Source organism: Narcine bancroftii, chromosome 14 (genome assembly GCF_036971445.1).
Source record: "Narcine bancroftii isolate sNarBan1 chromosome 14, sNarBan1.hap1, whole genome shotgun sequence".
NCBI lineage: Eukaryota > Metazoa > Chordata > Chondrichthyes > Torpediniformes > Narcinidae > Narcine > Narcine bancroftii.
This window is the reverse complement of record NC_091482.1, coordinates 19,828,363-19,848,989: the sequence shown is the minus strand read 5'-3', so window position 1 is coordinate 19,848,989 and position 20,627 is coordinate 19,828,363. Positions and strand designations below refer to the sequence as shown.

The 20,627-nt window shown below is 42.2% G+C and overlaps 1 protein-coding gene across 2 annotated transcripts in view; it reads right to left on the bottom strand.

Annotated features, from left to right (window-relative positions):
- Positions 1-20,627, bottom strand: part of LOC138750025 (sodium- and chloride-dependent GABA transporter 1) — a 148,763-nt gene that overhangs the window by 54,731 nt on the left and 73,405 nt on the right. For both annotated transcript variants that reach the window (XM_069912183.1, XM_069912182.1), the window contains exons 4-5: positions 14,496-14,628; positions 4,317-4,451 (exon numbers count right to left, since the gene is read on the bottom strand). In XM_069912183.1, the coding sequence (XP_069768284.1) occupies positions 4,317-4,451; positions 14,496-14,628 (268 nt within the window). The remainder of the gene's footprint in view (positions 1-4,316; positions 4,452-14,495; positions 14,629-20,627) is intronic.

The window sequence follows — 20,627 nt, the reverse complement described above, 5'->3', positions numbered from 1 at the left end:
AAGATGGGATGCTAAATGGCTATGTGATATCATGTCATGTTTAAACTTAGAGAAGATTAGATGCTCAATTTCCGATTTGAATTTAAATTTTCAAACACTGTGGGGACCCTTTCCGAATTTGTTTCATAATCTCTGATTTGATATGAAGGTAGAAATGTGCTGGGTAATTTATCACTCCGATAAAAATTCTGTCTTTCTTTTGTTTTGCCAAGCAGCTTCTTTTTTTGGTAGTGGGTTTAGATTTTTTTTTTGGATAATAAAATATAATTTGTTTGATTAAAATGTGGGGTACTTTGGTACTCCATCAGCCAGCTCCCCACCATGACTACCAGCCCCCCCACATCTCCATCGGGCACACAAAACTCAAAACGGTCAACCAGTTTACCTATCTCGGCTGCACCATTTCATCAGATGCAAGGATCGACAATGAGATAGACAACAGACTCGCCAAGGCAAATAGCGCCTTTGGAAGACTACACAAAAGAGTCTGGAAAAACAACCAACTGAAAAACCTCACAAAGATAAGCGTATACAGAGCCGTTGTCATACCCACACTCCTGTTCGGCTCCGAATCATGGGCCCTCTACCGGCACCACCTACGGCTCCTAGAACGCTTCCACCAGCGTTGTCTCCGCTCCATCCTCAACATCCATTGGAGCGCTTACATCCCTAACGTCGAAGTACTCGAGATGGCAGAGGTTGACAGCATCGAGTCCACGCTGCTGAAGATCCAGCTGCGCTGGATGGGTCACGTCTCCAGAATGGAGGACCATCGCCTTCCCAAGATCGTGTTATATGGCGAGCTCTCCACTGGCCACCGTGACAGAGGTGCACCAAAGAAAAGGTACAAGGACTGCCTAAAGAAATCTCTTGGTGCCTGCCATATTGACCACCGCCAGTGGGCTGATAACGCCTCAAACCGTGCATCTTGGCGCCTCACAGTTTGGCGGGCAGCAACCTCCTTTGAAGAAGACCGCAGAGCCCACCTCACTGACAAAAGGCAAAGGAGGAAAAACCCAACACCCAACCCCAACCAACCAATTTTCCCCTGCAACCGCTGCAACCGTGTCTGCCTGTCCCGCATCGGACTTGTCAGCCACAAACGAGCCTGCAGCTGACGTGGACTTTTAACCCCCTCCATAAATCTTCGTCCGCGAAGCCAAGCCAAAGAAGAATGTATCTTTTCGACTTTTAACATATATCGTTATGTACTCTGTATTTTTCCAATGTGGAATTTCAATCTTAATAAAAACATTGAAAAAGTGAAAAAAGTGTGTAAAAGCATTTAGAGTTGCTGGAAACTTCACTTCTATTATTTTCCACACAGAGCTAAAGTGCACAATCACTAACGAACACAACAGGACAGAAATTTCTCATGCTGTTTTCTTTTCGATGAGAGGTGCTTTTAACACTATCTGCATTCTAAACAGAGCTAACTTACAACAAAGGGACTTGAATGACAGAGAAAGATGTCAAGAAATCTGAGGAACAGAACTCTATTAGACTGAGAGCAAACAGGACTCCGTTGTGCACAATTTCAACATTCCTTCTTTCACCTTAATCAGATGTAATTGCTGCTGGTCCCAGGAGAAAGGAGTTGGATGTCCACCCTACCTATGCCTCTCATAATCTTGTAGACCTCTATTACGCCATTTATCATCCTTCTTCACTCCAAAGAGCTCCAAAGAGCTCATAAGACATGTTCTCCAATCCAGGCAACATCCTGGTAAATCTCCTCTGCACCCTCTCCAAAGTTTCCACATACTTTCCAAACTGACGTGGCCAGAACTGAACACAATATGTCAAGTGTGGTTTATCCATGGTTTTATGCAGCTGCCACATCACTGACTCAATCCCCTGACTAATGAAGGCTCCTTAAATACCCTCTCAACCTATACAGCAACCTTGAAGATCTGTGGATCAAGGTCCCTCTTTTCTCCACAAGGTTAAGAATTCTGCCATTTACCATGCACTTCACCTTCAAGTTAGACCTTCCTAAATGCATCACTTCACACTTATCTGGATTGAACTCCATTTGCCACTCTTACGTCCAACTGTCTATATCCTGTTGTAACTTAGGCATTCGACAATTCACACATCTCCAACCTTTGTGTCATGTGCAAACTTACTGATCCATCCCTCCATTTCTTCATCCAGGTCATTTATAAAAATCACAAAGAGCTGGGATCTCAGAACAGATCCCTGCGGAACTCCACTAGTCACTGACCTTCAGGCAGAATATGTTCCATCTTCCACTACCTTCTGCTTTCTGCAGGAAAGCCAATACTGGAATCACGCAGCCAAGATTCCATGTCATGCCTTATGATTTTCTGAATGAGTTTACAATGGGGAGCTTTGTCAAATCCATGTACCTACATCTATTGCAGATAATTTCATCAATTTCTTTTGGCACATCTTGAAAAAAACTCAGTTAGGCATGACCTGCCCCTCATAAAACAATGTTAACTATCACTGAGAAGACTATGCTTCTCTAAATGGGTGTAAATCCTGTCCCAAAGAATCCTCTCCAACGGTTTGCCCACCAGTGACATAAGAGTCACTGGTCTATAATTCCCAGGATTCTCCACAATACCAACAATGAGACAACATTTACTATTCTCCAATCCTCCCATACCTCCTCTGCGGACAGAGGATTGCCACCACTTTCTGTCTTTATTGCCCCTCGCAATGTCTTTCCTCACTTCCGAAAGTAACTTGGGGTTCATCTTGACCGGTCCCAGGGATTCATCAATCAGAATTTTTTAAAGAAACCCAGCATTTATTTTTTTACCACAACATAATCCAGCACAAGAGTCTGTGGTATACTGACCTCACATTGACTAAGGCCTCTTTTTCTCTCTGCTATACACTGTAGATTTAGAACCTCCCTTACTTCCTCTGAGTCCAGGCACATGTTCCCTCCTTTATCCTTAAGTGGCCCTGCCTTCACTTTAGTAATTCTTCTGTTCTTGACATATGCATAGAATAATTAATGTTTTTTCCAAATCCTACTTGCCAAAGCCTTCTTGTGTCCCCTTCTAGATCTTCTGTCCTTCCAAGTTACCATTTAATTCTCATGAGCTTTTCCTGAGTTCTGCTTCCTAAATCTAGTGTAAGCTTCCTTTTTCCTCTTAATTAGCCATCTTACCTCTTTTGACAACCATGGTTTTCTTATCCTACCATCTTTTTCCTGTTTCAATGGGACAAACCTGTCCAGAACCCTGCACAAGTGTTCCCTAAACTTCCTCCACATTACTTTGGTGCTTTTCCCCAGGAACATTCCAGTTTACTCTCCCCAGTTCCTGCCAAATCCCTTCGTAATTAGCCCTTCCCCAATTGAACACTTTACTATTTTATCTACACCTATTCTTGCCCATAGCTATGCTAATGGTGTGGGAGTTAGGGTCACTGTTACTGAAATGCTCCCCCTTGAGAGGTCTGTCACCTGTCCAGGTTCACCACTCAGATTCAGTATGGCCTCTCCTCTAGTCGGTGTGTTGTTAGGTCTGCATTGTTCATGAATGAGTGAGACAAACACCAGACTGAGTCGAAATCAGGGTTCTTTGTTCTTTATTACCGGATTGTAACACTTGCGACTAACAAAGTTAGTCGGAGAATGCATTCTGCCGTTATCAGCAAAATGGTGATTTTTTTATACCCTTGGATACATGTTTAGAACATCATCATATCATTACTTGTCCAATGACTAAAACTGTTGCTATCCTTTCCCTGCTAGCTTCCTGCCTCTCAATCCATCAATGTCTCTCTTATCTTGTAAGTACAAGGATGCATTCTGTTACTCCTTAGTACTGGGTGACTCCTTCTCCGGTCCCATCTCATGATGTTTTACCTAACAGGAGTACAAGGACACCTCCCCTTCTTGTTACTGCCCTGTACAGGGTAACTCCCTACACATTCCCATCTCATGATGTTTTACCTTACAGTGTCCACATACTGTCAGGAATGGTTTTTTTTGTTTAAGTGTTTAAATGCAAACCAAGATTTAACTGTGCCAAAGTCTTACTTTAAATTTAAAAAAATTTGACATACAGGACAGTAACAGGCCATTTTGGCCCATGAGTCTGTACTACCCAATTTACACCCAATTAACCTACACTCCTGGAACGTTTGAACAATAGGTGGGAGGAAACCGGATCCCCTGGGGAAAACCCACACAGACAAGGTACAAACTCCTTACAGACAGTGCGGGATTCGAACCCCAGTCCTGATCGCTGGTGCTGTAAAGACGTTGTGCCGTAAAGACGTAAAGACTAAGGCAACCGTGCCGTCCCATTCAGAAATCTTTGAATGCTCACCTGGACGTCCTGAAGTTTCTCCCAGCTTGGATTAACAAAGTAATTGATTCCATTTGGGGCTCCTGGAAGTTGTGTATTGTTAATCAGCAGGGCGAACAGTACCAAATAAGGGAAAAGTGCAGTAAAGTATACAACCTGGTTACAAAAGAAGCAGAAGAGAGGACAAACAAATAAGATAAGGTCTGGATTACCTTTGGAATAGGTTTAACCATTGTTCTAGCAGTTCCTTGACTGTCTATCTCATTCCCCTCCAGTAAGTTGAGTGTTACACTAATCGATAAAGCAACATATTTCTTGCACCAATTTCTACTTCATCTTTGCAGCAAGTGAAAGCTAAGGAATCTAAGTTCCCGTGTGGCAAAAACAAGCTCTGTACCACTTCCACTGTCATATTGAAATGCCAGGCACAAACGCAACCAAGAGCTTGGGATATAATTTACCTCTGGATGGAAAAAATATCCAAAGAATGAAATCCCTGCAAGCAAAATAATTGCTGGCACATAAAAGACTGTGAGTTGGCTCAGACCAATGTAATTATAACTCAGTGCAGCCTAGTGCCTTCAGGGAGGTAGAAAAAAATTGAGAAGGGAGAATGATAAATAGATTGTATGAGGAATAAATATTGTTTAACTGGAAATTAATTTTCAGAAGAGATGATGAATTTCTGGTAAAAAAAAATTATAGCATGTGAATAGGGTACAGAAGGAGGTTAGGACAGAGAGCACAAGGGAAAAAGTGACAGGGGTCACACGAGAGACTGCAGATTCTGGAACTCGGTGGGTTGAGCACCATTGGTGGTGTGGGGGGGAGGGGGGACACGACAAAATGAAATTTTGGGTCAGAACCTTCATCAAGACTGAATGAAGGATGACACTGCCGTCGGAGAGCAGCGGCAATCATCAAGGATCCTCACCACCTAGCACACGTTCTGTTCTCATTGCCTCCTTCAGGAAAGAGGTATCGGTGTTACAAGACCCACACCACCAGGTTCAGGAACAGCTGCTACCCCTCCACCATCAGACTCCTCAATGACAAACTCAATCAGGGACTCATTTAAGGACTCTTACTTGTGTACTTTATTGATTTTTAATAAATTCTCTCGGAATTGTACAGTCAGTTTGTTTACATTTGTTATCTGTTTACAGTTCTTTATTTGCTTACATGTATATGCTGTGTGCTACCCAAAAGTGGTAATTCTGCCTGGCCCTCATGAAAAAGAATTTCAGGGTTGAATGTGATGTCATGTATGTACTCTGACAATAAACCTGTAATCTGATAACAATGGCATTTGGATTGGCAGGCCATAAGAGGAGGTGTCCAGCTTTTCTCTCTATGCCTAGATAATGTGAATATGGGATTGATACAAAAAAAAAACCCTGGTATCCGGCACCTATGGGGATTGCTAAGTGCTGGATAAATGAATTTTACATTTGCTTGAGATTGCATGTTGCTTGATTGGTGACCAAAAGATGAGGTGCACCAATTTTAAACTTCAGACCTTTTTATTTTCTGCGATATTTTTGGGTGTCTGAGGCTCCCTGTTGCTTGAATTTCGAGTTTTTAATGCTTTCATTGACCGAGTCGCCACAGCCCTCTTGGGTAGTCAATTCTAAATAACTTTTGCACTCTGAATGGAGAAATGCCTACTCATCTTTGTCCTGGTATTACCCCAGGCAAGGGTAACATCAGCTCCAATATTAACTCTGCACAGTCCTTCAAGAACTTTGTACATTTCAATGAGATGTCCTCTCATTCTTCCAAACCCCTTCTTCCTCTTTAAACCACTCAAACGTCCTAATTGTCTAGTGGCTGGTACATGAGATTAAACAAATTCATTGCAAACTTAGCAATTAAATAAGGCATTAAATACAATGCAGGGTCAGGTCATGTGCTGCAATTGCATTATATGGGAGCTGGTGGATCATGGTTCCAGGTGACCATATCTGCAGCAACGTTGTCTGCTCGAGAAACTCAGGATGACTTGGAATATGATCTTCTATCTTTTGTACCTTCTCTTTAGTTCTTAATGCAAACCTTATACCTAATCCTTTGATGGTCTTTTTGGATCAACTAAGGTAATTGATTTGAAATTAACTGGGTCTCAATCCCATGTAGTTTCTTTCATTTCCCTTATTGCTGGACGATCAATATCAATGAGATGGAAAGGTGCTATCCCTCCTACTCAAACTGGGTTCGGGACATCTCATCTAGACGAATTTGGAGTGGGAGAGTAAGCATCCACAGTCTCTTTCTCTTTGGCTTGGCTTTGCGGACGAAGATTTATGGAGGGGTAATGTCCACGTCTGCTGCAGGCTCGTTGGTGACTGGCAAGTCCGATGCGGGACAGGCAGGCACAGTTGCAGTGGTTGCAAGGGAAAATTGGTTGGTTGGGGTTGGGTGTTGGGTTTTTCCTCCTTCGTTTTTTGTCAGTGAGGTGGGCTCTGCGGTCTTCTTCAAAGGAGGTTGCTGCCCGCCGAACTGTGATCCACAGTATACTTGCATCCACAGTATGCAAGTATAAATAATTCTAGTTTTTAAAAAAACATTTGAAAAAGCTATCTCACACACTGATTACGAGAGGACAAAAAGTATTGTTCTGTACTTCTCAGATGCAGATTGTGCAGGTGTTTATAAACGGAAGACTGATACTTAATTGGAAAAAAGCCATCAACACACAGGGAAAGGACATTCAGACTACTAAAGCATGGTAATTTAGATGGGGTGCTTCATTTCAGTTTCACTTATTTACATCATGCTACAACATTAAAATGTCAGTTATGTCCGAAAATGTATTATTTGTCATTTTTTATATAGACACGAGCTACATCGCTCACCATTAATGGATTAAGTGCCTGTAAAATGGAAGCCCATGTGTTAATTAACACAAATCTCATTTTCTGTCCCGAAGGTTCCAGCTGGCTCAACTATTCCACAGCCATCCATTTTAAATGATGGAATTACAATTCAGTTTAATGTTCATTACTGAACTAATGAACTGTTCCCAGACCATCACTGAACCACTAATGACAATAGCTACAATAACAAAAGCATCATTTAGCTGAGCGAGAAGTAAAATCAATAGTATGATGCCATAGCAACAAATGAAAGACAATACTAAATAGGTCTTTGTTTAAAATATCTGATACCAATATTAACAAAATTAAAGTTGAACCTTGTAGTAATATCACCCAGCAGTGTGTTAAGAACTAATTGTTTAATATTTAACAGGTTGAGAATGCTTACTTGACAAGTAAATATTTCTTAATTTATTCAGAAATTAATTTAATTTGTTAATTGTTTTAATCAAAACAATTTACTATAATTTTAACTTTATTGTACATTTCCTTTTTTTAACAAGTTTATTAATTGCTTCACTTTCTGCGCACTTTAGTTCAGACTGTGGATGTAAAGGTAAGCGAAGGGAATGGGTACATAAAGAAAGAAAGGGTGTGCCTAGTGGCTGAAGGGTTTAGATTTAAGGGTACACCAGGAAAATGAGCTGTAATGATTTTTCACACCCTGCCTGAAAATATGGTGGATGTAGGTTCAAGCATTGCTCGCAAGTGGAATTGAACAATTTCTGAGTGGAACATCTTGCAGGGAATGGGTGTGGGGCGGCACGGTTGGTGTAATGGTTAGTGCAACGCCTTTACAGCACCAGCGTTTGGGACCAGGGTTCGAATCCCGCGCTGTCTGTAAGGAGTTTGTACGTTCTCCCCCTGTCTGCGTGGGTTTTCCCTGGGGGGCCCCGGTTTCCTCTCACCATTCGAAATTTATTGGGGTGTAGGTTAATTGGGTGTAAATTGGGTGGCATGGACTCGTGTGCCGAAATGGCCTGTTCCCATGCTGAATGTCTAAATTTTTTAAAATCTGGGGGAATGATCTGTTGAAAACTTGACAGGCCAAACCCATCCTTTACAGAATATCAATGTATTTCTATGATAATGTAAACACCACTGGAAAAAAAAATCAGTGGTAGGACCAAAATATGCTTGGTCCTTGTTCCCCATTCCTCCATCCTACAGCATTTCAAGCCCACACTTTCATTTTGTGGTCAAATTGAGGCCTAGAGTTTGCTATCGTGGTCTTCATGTGCATCTGGGATTGATATCTGGGTTGCAGGCAATGGATTCAATGCTCCAGCCTGCAAACTGTGTGCATCACTTATGAAGCCCATAAGACCATAAGATGTAGGAGCAGAAAGAGCCCATACGGCCCATCGAGTCTGCTCTGCCATTCTACCATGAGCTGATCCATTCTCCCACTCAGCGCCACTCCCCTGCCTTCTCTCCATAACCTTTGATACCCTGACTATTCAGACTATTATCCCGACAACTGAGGCAACATGGTTAGTATAATGATTCACTGTCGGCGACCAGCAACTTGGGTTCAAATCTGGCACTGTCTGTAAGGAGTTTGGACGTTCTTCCAGGTGTTCTGTTTCCCTGCCACCCTTCAAAGCCTAATTGGATGTAATTGGGTGGCACTGGCTCATGGGCTGAACAGGCCGGTTGCCGTTCTGTATGTCTAAATTTAAAAATTTAAATACATATCAATCTCTGCCCTCCTCAGCGGCCCATGGCAGCAAATTCCAGGTTCACCACTTTCTAGCTAAAGGACTGTCTCTGCATCTCTGTTTTAAGTGGGTGCCATTCCAATCCTGAAGGAGTCTTTGACTCCCCTTCCATCAAAAAAACAACTGTTTGTTGTTTCTAAATGTCACTGAGAACAAATGGAATAAATTTAAATAATTTGAAGCAATAAATTAACTTAAATATATTAGAGGGATATTAATTAAAATTATTAATAGTAAACAAAAATATCGTGCATTATCTATATTTACCTTTTCAAACCAAGTTGGTGACTCTATGCAAATAATTGGACAGTGCTACCTGTACCTGCTGTGACTGACATAATGGAGGAAACCGAAGGTTCATGGGGGCCATAACTCAGCATGACCAAGTTTCACATCTGGTCTCAGTACCGAATCCAGTGATAACATAGGAAGTCAGCTGCTTTGACACCCCTGGTCTCCTACGTGCCCAATCCTTCGGTACTGCAATGCATAGGCACCAGCTGCTATGAGCACATTGATCTGCGAAGAGTATGTGGCTAGAAAAAAAACCCTTATTTTGGCCCACAATTTTCTTATGTTGATTACCACGTGGTGAAATGTTCAAGTACGTAGAAGGGACAAGTCTCAGCTATGTTGTCGTCCAGGGTGATGCACACTATTAATCATTATTTTCCAACTTCGGCTGCTCAAATGCAGGAAGCTGTGAGAGTGGCACAGTGATAAGTGTATTGAGTATAGCTTTGCAGGAAGTGATTTGGGCCAAATCCTGACATTTTAAGTTAGATATCCTTGCAGTTTAATGCTAGATTTACTGTAATTTATTGAATTGGGCCACTAAATTCTCTGATCATTAACTTCATATGACAATGGTATTGGACTTTTTTTTTCTTTGGCTTGGCTTCGCGGACGAAGATTTATGGAGGGGGTAAAAAGTCCACGTCATCTGCAGGCTCGTTTGTGGCTGACAAGTCCGATGCGGGACAGGCAGACACGATTGCAGCGGTTGCAAGGGAAAATTGGTGGGTTGGGGTTGGGTGTTGGGTTTTTCCTCCTTTGCCTTTTGTCAGTGAGGTGGGCTCTGCGGTCTTCTTCAAAGGAGGTTGCTGCCCGCCAAACTGTGAGGCGCCAAGATGCACGGTTTGAGGCGTTATCAGCCCACTGGCGGTGGTCAATGTGGCAGGCACCAAGAGATTTCTTTAGGCAGTCCTTGTACCTTTTCTTTGGTGCACCTCTGTCACGGTGGCCAGTGGAGAGCTCGCCATATAACACGATCTTGGGAAGGCGATGGTCCTCCATTCTGGAGACGTGACCCATCCAGCGCAGCTGGATCTTCAGCAGCGTGGACTCGATGCTGTCAACCTCTGCCATCTCGAGTACTTCGACGTTAGGGATGTAAGCGCTCCAATGGATGTTGAGGATGGAGCGGAGACCACGCTGGTGGAAGCGTTCTAGGAGCCGTAGGTGGTGCCGGTAGAGGACCCATGATTCGGAGCCGAACAGGAGTGTGGGTATGACAACGGCTCTGTATACGCTTATCTTTGTGAGGTTTTTCAGTTGGTTGTTTTTCCAGACTCTTTTGTGTAGTCTTCCAAAGGCGCTATTTGCCTTGGCGAGTCTGTTGTCTATCTCATTGTCGATCCTTGCATCTGATGAAATGGTGCAGCCGAGATAGGTAAACTGGACTAACACTACTGAAATTATCGTGAGAAACCAAAATGCATTAGGAAGATGGAGAGGGAAAATTAAATGTCTTTTAAATGATCGATTTCTAGCATGATGAACAATATGAAGTGAAAGTAAGGAATTTTGTAAACACGTATAAGTAAAATAAGAATTAACATGTAATTAAGATCATTGAGGTGTGAATGAAGAGAGACATGGTTGAATAATTGCTATTTTTTAAATTAATTTTTTTTAATGATACGGTTTCTATCTTAAGTTTAGGCTTCATTCTTTATTTTGCTCTATGTAATATTCTGGTAACTTTCTTCACTATGTGGGTGTGTTTTCTGGAATGAGGGCACTCATGGAACCAGTGCTTAAAGGCACCATTATGTATAGAGACGAACCACTGAGAGAGTTGCTGCCCTGGGGACCAGGCACGGGTCCCTTGCCTTCCCACTTCTACCCAATGCTGTGCAGGGATGCTGGCTGAGGGCTCAACTCCATGATGCCACAGCCTCAAAAGAATGAAGGTAATCACATCACCTCATCGCTCAATGTGCGACAGTGTGCAATGGTTGCCTGTGAGATCTGGGGTTGGGTGGACTGGCTCACTGGTAGAGCTGATCAGACTCCACTTGGAATATTGTGTTTGGTTCTGGTCACCTCCCTAGATACTGTAGAAAGGGTGCGGAGGAGATTTACAAGGATGCTGCCTGGTTTGGAGAGCCTTACGAGAATAGTAACTTGGCCTTTTCTCTTTGGAGTTGACAGAAGGGAAGGGGTGACCTGATAGAAGGTGTTGAGAGAGGTTGATTGGGTGGATGGCTAGAGGCATTTTCCCAGAGCTGAAATGGCTAACATGAGGGGGGCCACAGATTTAAGGTGCTTGAGAATAGGTACAAGGGGATGTAGGAGATAAGTGTTTAACCCAGACACAATAGGATTTTTAAAGACACTATTAGGTATGTGAATGGAGCTGAGAAAAATGGAGGGTAAAGCAGTGGGGAAATTCTAGGCAGTTAGAATAGGTTATGTACTGATATGTTTCCCTCCATTGTATAGTCCCTCCCAGTTACTGTATATATGAGGCTGGCCCGCCCACTAATGACTCATCCCTTAAGTCTCCTCCCCTTTTTGCCCTGGCCATAAAGGTCACGTTACCTCCCCCTTTCCAGCAGTCCTGTACCTGGATCCGGGCCAGCCAAAGTCTTGTGTGCATTAAAGCCTATCGTTCCTGCAGCCTATGACTCTGTGGTTATTGATGGAGCCTCTCAGGTTATTAGGTTGGAACAATACTGTGGCTGAAGTGACTGGACTGTGCTGTAGATGCCTATGTTCTGTGAGGGCTCAGGGCAGCATTCCGTCTCAGTAATGTGAGTGCAGGTTGGGGAGTTGTGGCACCTACTCCATGGACTGAAAGACCACCCAGATTCTACACCAGCCTGGAGATTTATCACCATTCTCACGGCCTGAGCCCTGCACTGCTGTACCATATAGCTTCAATGCTCGCGCCAGCGTGATCAACACCACCGTGAGGCTTGGGCTGTTTTTTTAAATACTTTATTTAAAATTTTGAATATACAATCACTCCCCAAGACTTGGGTTGTTAATCCCATATCACCCCGCCCCCCCCCCCCCCCCCCACCGCCCCACACATGGCCATGCCGGAACGAGATTGCCTTTTTACTGCTGTGGGAGCACCAGAGGATGTGGTAGTTCACACCAGGCTCCCGGCACAGTCCTTTCAACTTGTCAGGGGCTGGATCTAAGGACCAAGATCACTACAAAGAACCATTGCTCTGCAGGTTAGTGATGAGAAGTACCAGTGCATGTTTAAAAAGGAAAGATGGGGATTTTGACTTCCCTGTTTTCTCCTTCCTGGAATTTTAATTTAAAATTTTAAAATTTTTAATTTAGTTTAGATGCACAGTACAGTAACAGGCCATTTCGGCCCATTGGGTCCATGCCGTCCAATTTACACCCCATTTACCTCCACCTCCAGTACATCTCGAACAGTGGGAGGAAACCAGAGTAAAACCCTCGCAGACACGGGAGAACGTACAAACTCCTTACAGACAGCGTGGGATTTGAACCCTGGTACGGTCCCAATCACTGGCGCTGTAAAAGCATCGTGCTAACCGCTACGCCAACTGTGCCTCCCATCTATAGTATGATTGGCTGCTCAGTCTGCTAGATGATAGCTTAGTTGCTGGACACCTTGGATCTCCTACCCGTGATGCCTGAATATAAAAAAAGTTGGATCTTTTTAAGCTCCTTAACAATGGTGGCACCTCAACTGTTCACTGCTAATGTGAAAATCCAGGCCAGATCCTTAACATAAACTGATGGCATGTTGGGCTTCATAAATAAGGTTATAGAGAAAGAAACTGTATTCTATTTGCATAGTATATTGCTTCAGCTACAGTCACATCACTCTGTGCACTTCAGATAGCCCTATTATTGCAAAGGACATTTAAGACAATATATACCTTTACATAAGATACTTGGATTTACAAATAGTTCTGAGGGAGATCTTACCTTCCAGAATTGGGAGAGGGAACAAGTTGAAACTATTTTTTTAAAATTACATTTTTAAAATTTTGACATACAACATGGTAACAGACAATTTCGACCCACAAGTCTGTGCCACTCAATTTATACCCAATTAACCTAAACCCCACCCGGTATATTTTGAAGGGCAGGAGGAAACCGGAGAACCCGGGGAAAAGCCACGCAGACAGGGGGAGAGCATACAAACTCCTTACAGACAGCACGGAATTTGAACTTCGGTCCAGTCTTGATCGCTGTAAAGGCGTAGCGCTAGCTGCCACACCAACTAACCGTGCCACCCTAGATTTTCAAATTATAATTATTATGAAATGAATTTAGAAAGACAATTTTCTCCCATTTGGGAGTCATTGCGGATGGGTCACTGATATGAGAGGAGAAAATGTTGAGAGGTTCCTCTGCAGAAAGGAAGGAAAGAAGATGTGACTTTGAAGACGATCAAAACCATGCATAGGCGCAATGAAGAGGCCACATGGGGAAGCGACATAGCCAATTAACATAAAGCACTGAATGAAACAATGAATTAAACCTCCTACTTTTGAGCTATAAACTTTTATTATTCTCATTGGAGGATATCTGGGAATACAAATAAAAAATTCCCTTAAAGTGGTGTCACAGGTGGATAGTGTTGTAAAGAGAGCTTTTGGCTTATTGGCCTTTATAAATCAAAGGATTGAGTACAGGAGTTGGGATGTTATGTTAAAGTTGTACAAGACATTGATGAGGCCAAATTTGGAGTATTGTATGCAATTTTCTCAACTAACTACAGGAACAATATCAATAAGATGGAAAGAGTGCAGAAAAGATTTACTAGCATTGTTGCCCGGACTTCAGGGACTGAGTTACAGGGAAAGGTAAAACATTAAGACTTTATACCCTTGAGAGCAGAAGAATGAGAGGAGATTTGATAGAGGTATTTAAAATTAGGAGGGGGACAGACAGAGTAAATGTAGATAGGCTTTTCCACTGAAGGTTGGTGAGGTACAAACCTGAGGACATGGGTTAAGGGAAAAGTTTGGGGGAACATGAGGGGTAACTTCTTCACAGAGAGTGGTGGGAGTGTGGAATGAGATTCCAGCTGAGGTGGTGAATGCGAGCTCAATTTTAACATTTAAGAGGAATTTGGACAGGTACGTGGACAGGAGGGGTATGGAGGGCTGGGTTCAGGTCAGTGGGACTAGGGGAAAATAATGGTTTGGCGCAGACTAGAGGGGCTGAGGCCTGTTTCTGTGCTGTAATTGTTCTGTTGTTCTATCTATAAAAATTACAATTTTGATCTTTTTTAAAAATTTCCTGTTGCTTGATAAAATAACTTTAGAAATTGCAAGCTTGTGTCCATCAGACAATCGGATAACTGACTGCAAACGTACCTTTCCAGTCCACTTAATCCCTTTAAATATGCAGAAATAAACAATCACCCAGGCAAGGAAAAGGAGACCAAAATGTTCCCAGCGTATATTTCCAAGGTTATCCAGACCAGTTGTCTTCTGAAGAACATGGTAACTAAACAAATGAGGCAAAGATAATGCAATCTCAGTGATCACAGTTCATTCACAAGTAGATTCTCCATCCACATTTCTAGTCACGACGATAAGCAGAAACTGAGATGGGGAAAGGAAGAGATTGAGCAGAGCCAAGATGAACAGCAATAAAGGAAAACAAGCCCACATGAACTGGGGTCGTCCAACTTTTCACTGTTTTGCAGAGACTTGAAATAATGCTGAGCTAAAGAAAAAAAAGGAGCAAAAGCAAACTGAACTCTGCTACAAGGGAGGGATTGACAGTAACATTTTGAGCGTGGGAACCTCTCTTGTGTTTTCAGTTCGATTTCAAGCTTGCCTTTTGTCAACTGATGAAACTGACTTTGAGGTGAATGCTGTAGGCACTATAACAGAGGTGGTGTTGCTTTCTGCTTGGCCCCTATGGACTCCCAGGCAGCGAGAAATGAACGCGAGCTGAATGAAAGCTTCCCTCTTTTAATCTACACTGTCTAAATTTAACTGCGACATTCTAGGTCACCGGGATGACCCCTGGTGAGCTGGTGGTGTAATTACATATCACCACATACACATACAGTTTTGTCACCGGCTTACGGAAGACGCAGTAAAACAGATCGATGCCCTAGAGCCGAATAATCAACTCGAGCAGCCTAATTAAAAATAAAAACCTGGAGGTAGTGCTTGCCGAGATGTGCAGGTGGACCAGGGAATCTCTTTGTCGATATCAAGTGGGATCTGTATCTTAATGTTTCAATTTTGAAAAAATGGCAGGATGATAGAATAATTGTGATTAATTGTTAACAAAATTAATATTTCTTATGCTCAGACTTTTATCATTTTATGGCTGACTAGAGAAAAAAAATTATGATTGCAAGTTGATAGCCAAATCAGATGAATATCAATTGTTACATCAAAGGAGTTGTACTTTCTGTTAAATGCCATTAGTCAGATAAATGACGAGGGAAAGAAATTACTACCTGTTTTAGCCTTTAAATGATTTTCCTCAGTTGGATCTTAATAGACCTCTGACCCAGCAGAGGTCTGTTAAATTCTGGTGCAAATAGAGATGGGTTAAGAAGTGCTGCCATTGGTAACAATGCAAATAACCACATTTTAAAAAAAAAATGGGAATCTATTGTCACTTTTACCAGTAAAGATAGGATTACAGAAGGGACTTCAGGACTGCAATGTTGTCAGGGGAAGACTTCCTTTTTCTTCCTGACATGTGGGTAACACGACTGTTGCTGCATTCCTTGTCCAACTTTAGTTCCCTGAGAAGATGGGGAGTGAGTTTATTGATTTGTCACAACGTATTGTACAACCTAACGGCTTTCTAGGCCACTTCCACAGCTATTGAGAGTCAAGCAGTTATTGTAGAAATAAGTGACATTTAAGACAGACTGGAACTCACTTCCTTCCTCAAGATTGAATAATGTACTATGTGAAACATTGTTTGTTGCAACTTGATTCAGTTTTAACGTGGATAATGGGTTAGTTGCCTCAACAATTCCATTAATTCATATTCAACTCTTACCTTCGCAAGTTTTGTCTCACTATGGGCTTCATGTGATCCCGAAGAAGTCTGTGATGTAATGTAAAACGTAATTCTTCTGAAATAATATTAATTGCCATACACTATGCAAATATGGACACTCTTCTATTTTGTTTCCAATGGATTGATTTGTTAGATTGTTAGATTGTCATTTTTGGGAACCACATTTGTTTGTTTGCAATCTGTTGTCAGCACCTATGAATTCCTTCAAAATAGCAGTCAGAACTTTAACAAATCTTGCAGGTTCTTAAAAGATATAACATTCTTCCTTCACTGCTGCTGGTCTAACTCCCGGAATTATCCACTCCACATTATGGGTTCAACTACGTGACTCTTCACCATCTTCCCAGAGACAGTGGGGGATGTGTAAGAAATAACGCCTCCAACAATGCTCTCGACTCAAGGAAAACAGTTAAAAAAGTGGCAATTGAAAAAAGATTGAATTATCTATTTGCCAGTGATGCTCCAACCTTGTAAGAGATATAAAAGAAATCAAGGGAGATGCATGACGATTGGGCGATTTAATGCTTGCTTTTGTAGCTTTTTGGAATCTGTCAGTAATGCTGATAAAATATACAATACAAGAAAGTATGATTTGAGGACATGAGGAAAAAGAAGATTGGTCACATAGAGGGGTGCATGCAATATTATTGTTATCTTGAAAATATTCAAGAGGAACGTTTAATGGGTTTGGACGGGGTGAGAAGGGGGGAGGGAAGGTAGGGGGAAAAAAGGAGAGAAAATGCCACTGTGTATATTGAAGAGGGAAATGTTTGTATGTATTTTGATTGATATGGTTCAGTGTGAAAAATTTAAAAAAATTAAAAGAATGTAGACAGGTAAACAATTGAAAGAATGTAAACAAATAGCAATACAGAAAAAAAATAAAGTGCAAAAGAGTCCTTAAAAAAATATTCATGAGGAAAGATCCAAATTCAATCTGTAAAATAGCTCTAAACTAGTTTATGTCCTTCTAAAATCTCTTGTTTTGAATTAATAAGAATTGAGAAATGATTACCTTTTACTTGTTTCCATCATTGGGTTAACTGAGAGTATTCAAAAAATGTAGGAAGCAAAAGATTAGGTTGCTTGATATTAATTACTTAAATGTATTGTGTGATAATGAAAACTTTCCACCTTGGGTGGGGAAAGGGCGAAGGATTCTGAATCGCTCTCTCACAGTAACCCGCAGTGGTAGTACCCTCTGGTGGAGCTACAACACCTTCACAAAGTACTGTTCAATTTAAGAATAATTAGATGGGACACCATACAACAATTTCTCCACCCTTGGAATCAAGGAGCAAATTACAAACTCGAAGACCGCCCCATTAGGGTTTCAGATTTATTGGTGTGATGGAACATTCAAATGTCTAGCTGATCCTGGCATTTAATTTGCACCCACGGTCGGGTGGGAAAGGACATAAAAATCCAAAGAAAATAATTATCTCTCAATGTCATTTACTGATATTTATTAAGTGGGAAGTATTAAAGAAATCAATTTATTAAAATATGTTAGAACCATGGACCAGAAAAAAATTCGCAAATATTTAATATTTGTTTCCAGGAGGTAAATATGCAAACAATAAATTTACAAAAATAAATGTTAATTAAAGCAAATGATTGTATTAGTTATTAAAAGAGGACTAAAACACTGTTGAGAGCCATAAAAAGAGACAGCATGAAACACCTTCGAAATAGACGATGCCAACCTTGGTACAGATTCAATGTGCTGTAAAATGTACTGACATAGTAAATGTTTAGTTAAGCTTAGATAAATTAGATAAGGTGTTATATTATTGTTAATTAATAATTAGATTTTATTTCAAATATAACATTGTCTGAGTAGATAACAAAATACATTTTTAATTGTTTCTATTCCAGGCAGATACAGGACAAACTTTAGGAGAATGAGGGGTGGAGGGGGAAGGGTGGGGCGTGGGGGGCGGTGGGTGGAATTTCATTGAAACATTTGAATGTTGAAAGGCATGGACAGAGTAGATGTAGAAAGGTCATTTCCCATGGGGGGAGACTCCAGGGCAAGAGGGCACGGCCAGGATTGAAGGGTGTCCGCTTAGAGCAGAATGTGTAGGAATGTCTTCAGCCAGAGGGAGGTAAATCTGCAGAATTTATTGCCACAGGTAGTTGTGGAGGCCAGGTCATTGGATTTATTTAAGACGCAGATTGATATGTTGTTGTTTAGCCAGGGCATCAAAGATTATGGGGAGAAGGCCGAGCAGTGGGGCTGAGTGGGAGTGCTTTGATTCGGTGGACTGGAACACATCCAAGAACTCATCCATAGACATGAAGGTGTCACCAACTTCTTCAAGACCTGCGTGGATGAGTGTGAGCCCATGCGCAAATGCCAGATGTTCCCCAGCCAGAAGCCCTGGATGATCAGAGAATCCGCAACTTGCTGAGGGTAAGAACTAGGGCGTTTTACAAGAAGTCCGGGTATGACTGCGGAAGGCCATCTCCAAAGCTAAGTGGTAATTCTGGAGGAAGCTGGAGGCAGAGACAAATACAAGCCAGCTATGCCAGGGAGTACATGTCTTTACAGCCTACAACGTGAGGGTGAACACTATAGATGGCTGTGATGTTTTATTACTTGATGAGCTGAACACCTTCTATGCCCATTTTGAGAAGAACCAAATATTACCTAGTAGAATCCCTGAAAAGGCTGAGGGCCCTGTGATATTTGTCTCTGAGGGTGATGTCAGAACATCATTCAAGAGGGTGTACCCAGACCCTGATGGCGTATCTGGTAGGGGACTGAAATTCTGCACAGTCAACTAGCTGGAGTGTTCGCGGACATTTTCAGTCTCTCATTGTGGCGGTCAGAGGTTCCCACCATCTTCAAAAGGGCATCAATCATCCTCGTATCCAAGGAGAGTAGTGTGAACTGCCAAAATAACTTCCACCCAGCAGCACTAACTTCTGTGGTGATTAAATGCTTCGAGAGGCTGGTCATGGCCAGAATTAGCATGTACCTAAGTAAAGATTTGGACCCACTGCAATTCAGTCATCATCACAATTACTCACGGCAGATGCAATATCGCTGGCTCTCCGCTCAGCTTTGGATCACCTTGAAAACAGCAATTCATACATACGGATGCTCTTCATACACTGCAGCTCAGCCTTCAATACCATTATTCCCTCAGTGCTGATTGAGAAGCTACAAACTCTAGGCCTCTGTACCCTCCTCTGCAACTGGATCCTTGACTTTCTCATCGGAAGACCACAGTCAGTACAAATTGGAAATAATATCTCCTCCTCACTAATCACCAACACAGGTGCACCCCAAGGATGTGTGCTTAGCCTACTCGTTATACACCCATGACTGTGTGGCCTGGCCAATTCCAATGCCACTTACAAGTTCGCCAATGACACCACAGTTGTCGGCAGAATCACAAACGGCAATGAGGAAGTGTACAGGAGTGACATAATTCAACTTATTGAATGGTGTGACAACAACAACCTTGTGCTCAACATCAGCGAAACCAAGGAAATGATTGTAGACTTCAGGAGGAAGACAGGGGAACACGACCCAGTCCACATCGAGGACTCAGTAGTGGAGAGGGTCAAGAACTTCAAATTCATGGGTGTCAACATTTCCAAGGATCTGTCTTGGAGCCTCCATGTTGATGCAATCACAAAGAAGGCTCGCCAGCAGCTATACTTTGTGAGGTATCTGAAGACATTCGGTAGGTCACCGAAGACTCTTGTGAACTTCTACAGGTGTACCGTGGAGAGCATTCTGGTTGGTTGCATCACTGCCTCCTATGGAGGTACCAACTCTCAGGATAAGAATAAACTCCGGAGGGTTGTTAACTTGGCCTGTGATATCACAGGCACCAGTCTTCACTCCATCGGGGACATCTACATGAGGCGGTGTCTCAAAAAAGCAGCCTCAATCCTCAAAGACCCCCACCACCCAGGCCATGCCCTCTTCACTCTGCTACCATTGGGAAAAAGGTACAGGAGCCTAAAGACGAGTACTCAACGGCACAAGGACAGCTTCTTCCCAGCTGCCATCAGATTCTTGAATAATTGATGAACCAAAGACACTGCCTTACTTTTGGTGCTCTATTAATGTTATTAATTTTAAAAAAGTAATGTCATAAGATGGTTATAATATGAATGTTTGCCCTGTGACGCTGCCGCCAAACACATGACTTGTTCATGACAATATATCCTGATTCTGAATTTGAAAATGAATCAGCTCATGGCAGTACAAACTCAATGGGCTGAATATCCTATTTCTTTTCCTATGGGTTCCACCTCTTTCCGATGATCAGATGAATCTCTCCAGCCTATTGTCCCTCAGAAGTCCTGGCTCACAATTCGAACAGAGAATTGGCAACAGAGAGTATTCTTGTTTTTAGCTTTTGAGATCTGACTTCCATGTCTAGACAATCCACTCATTGTCTGACCTTTCCTCTCTCAGGCAGCCC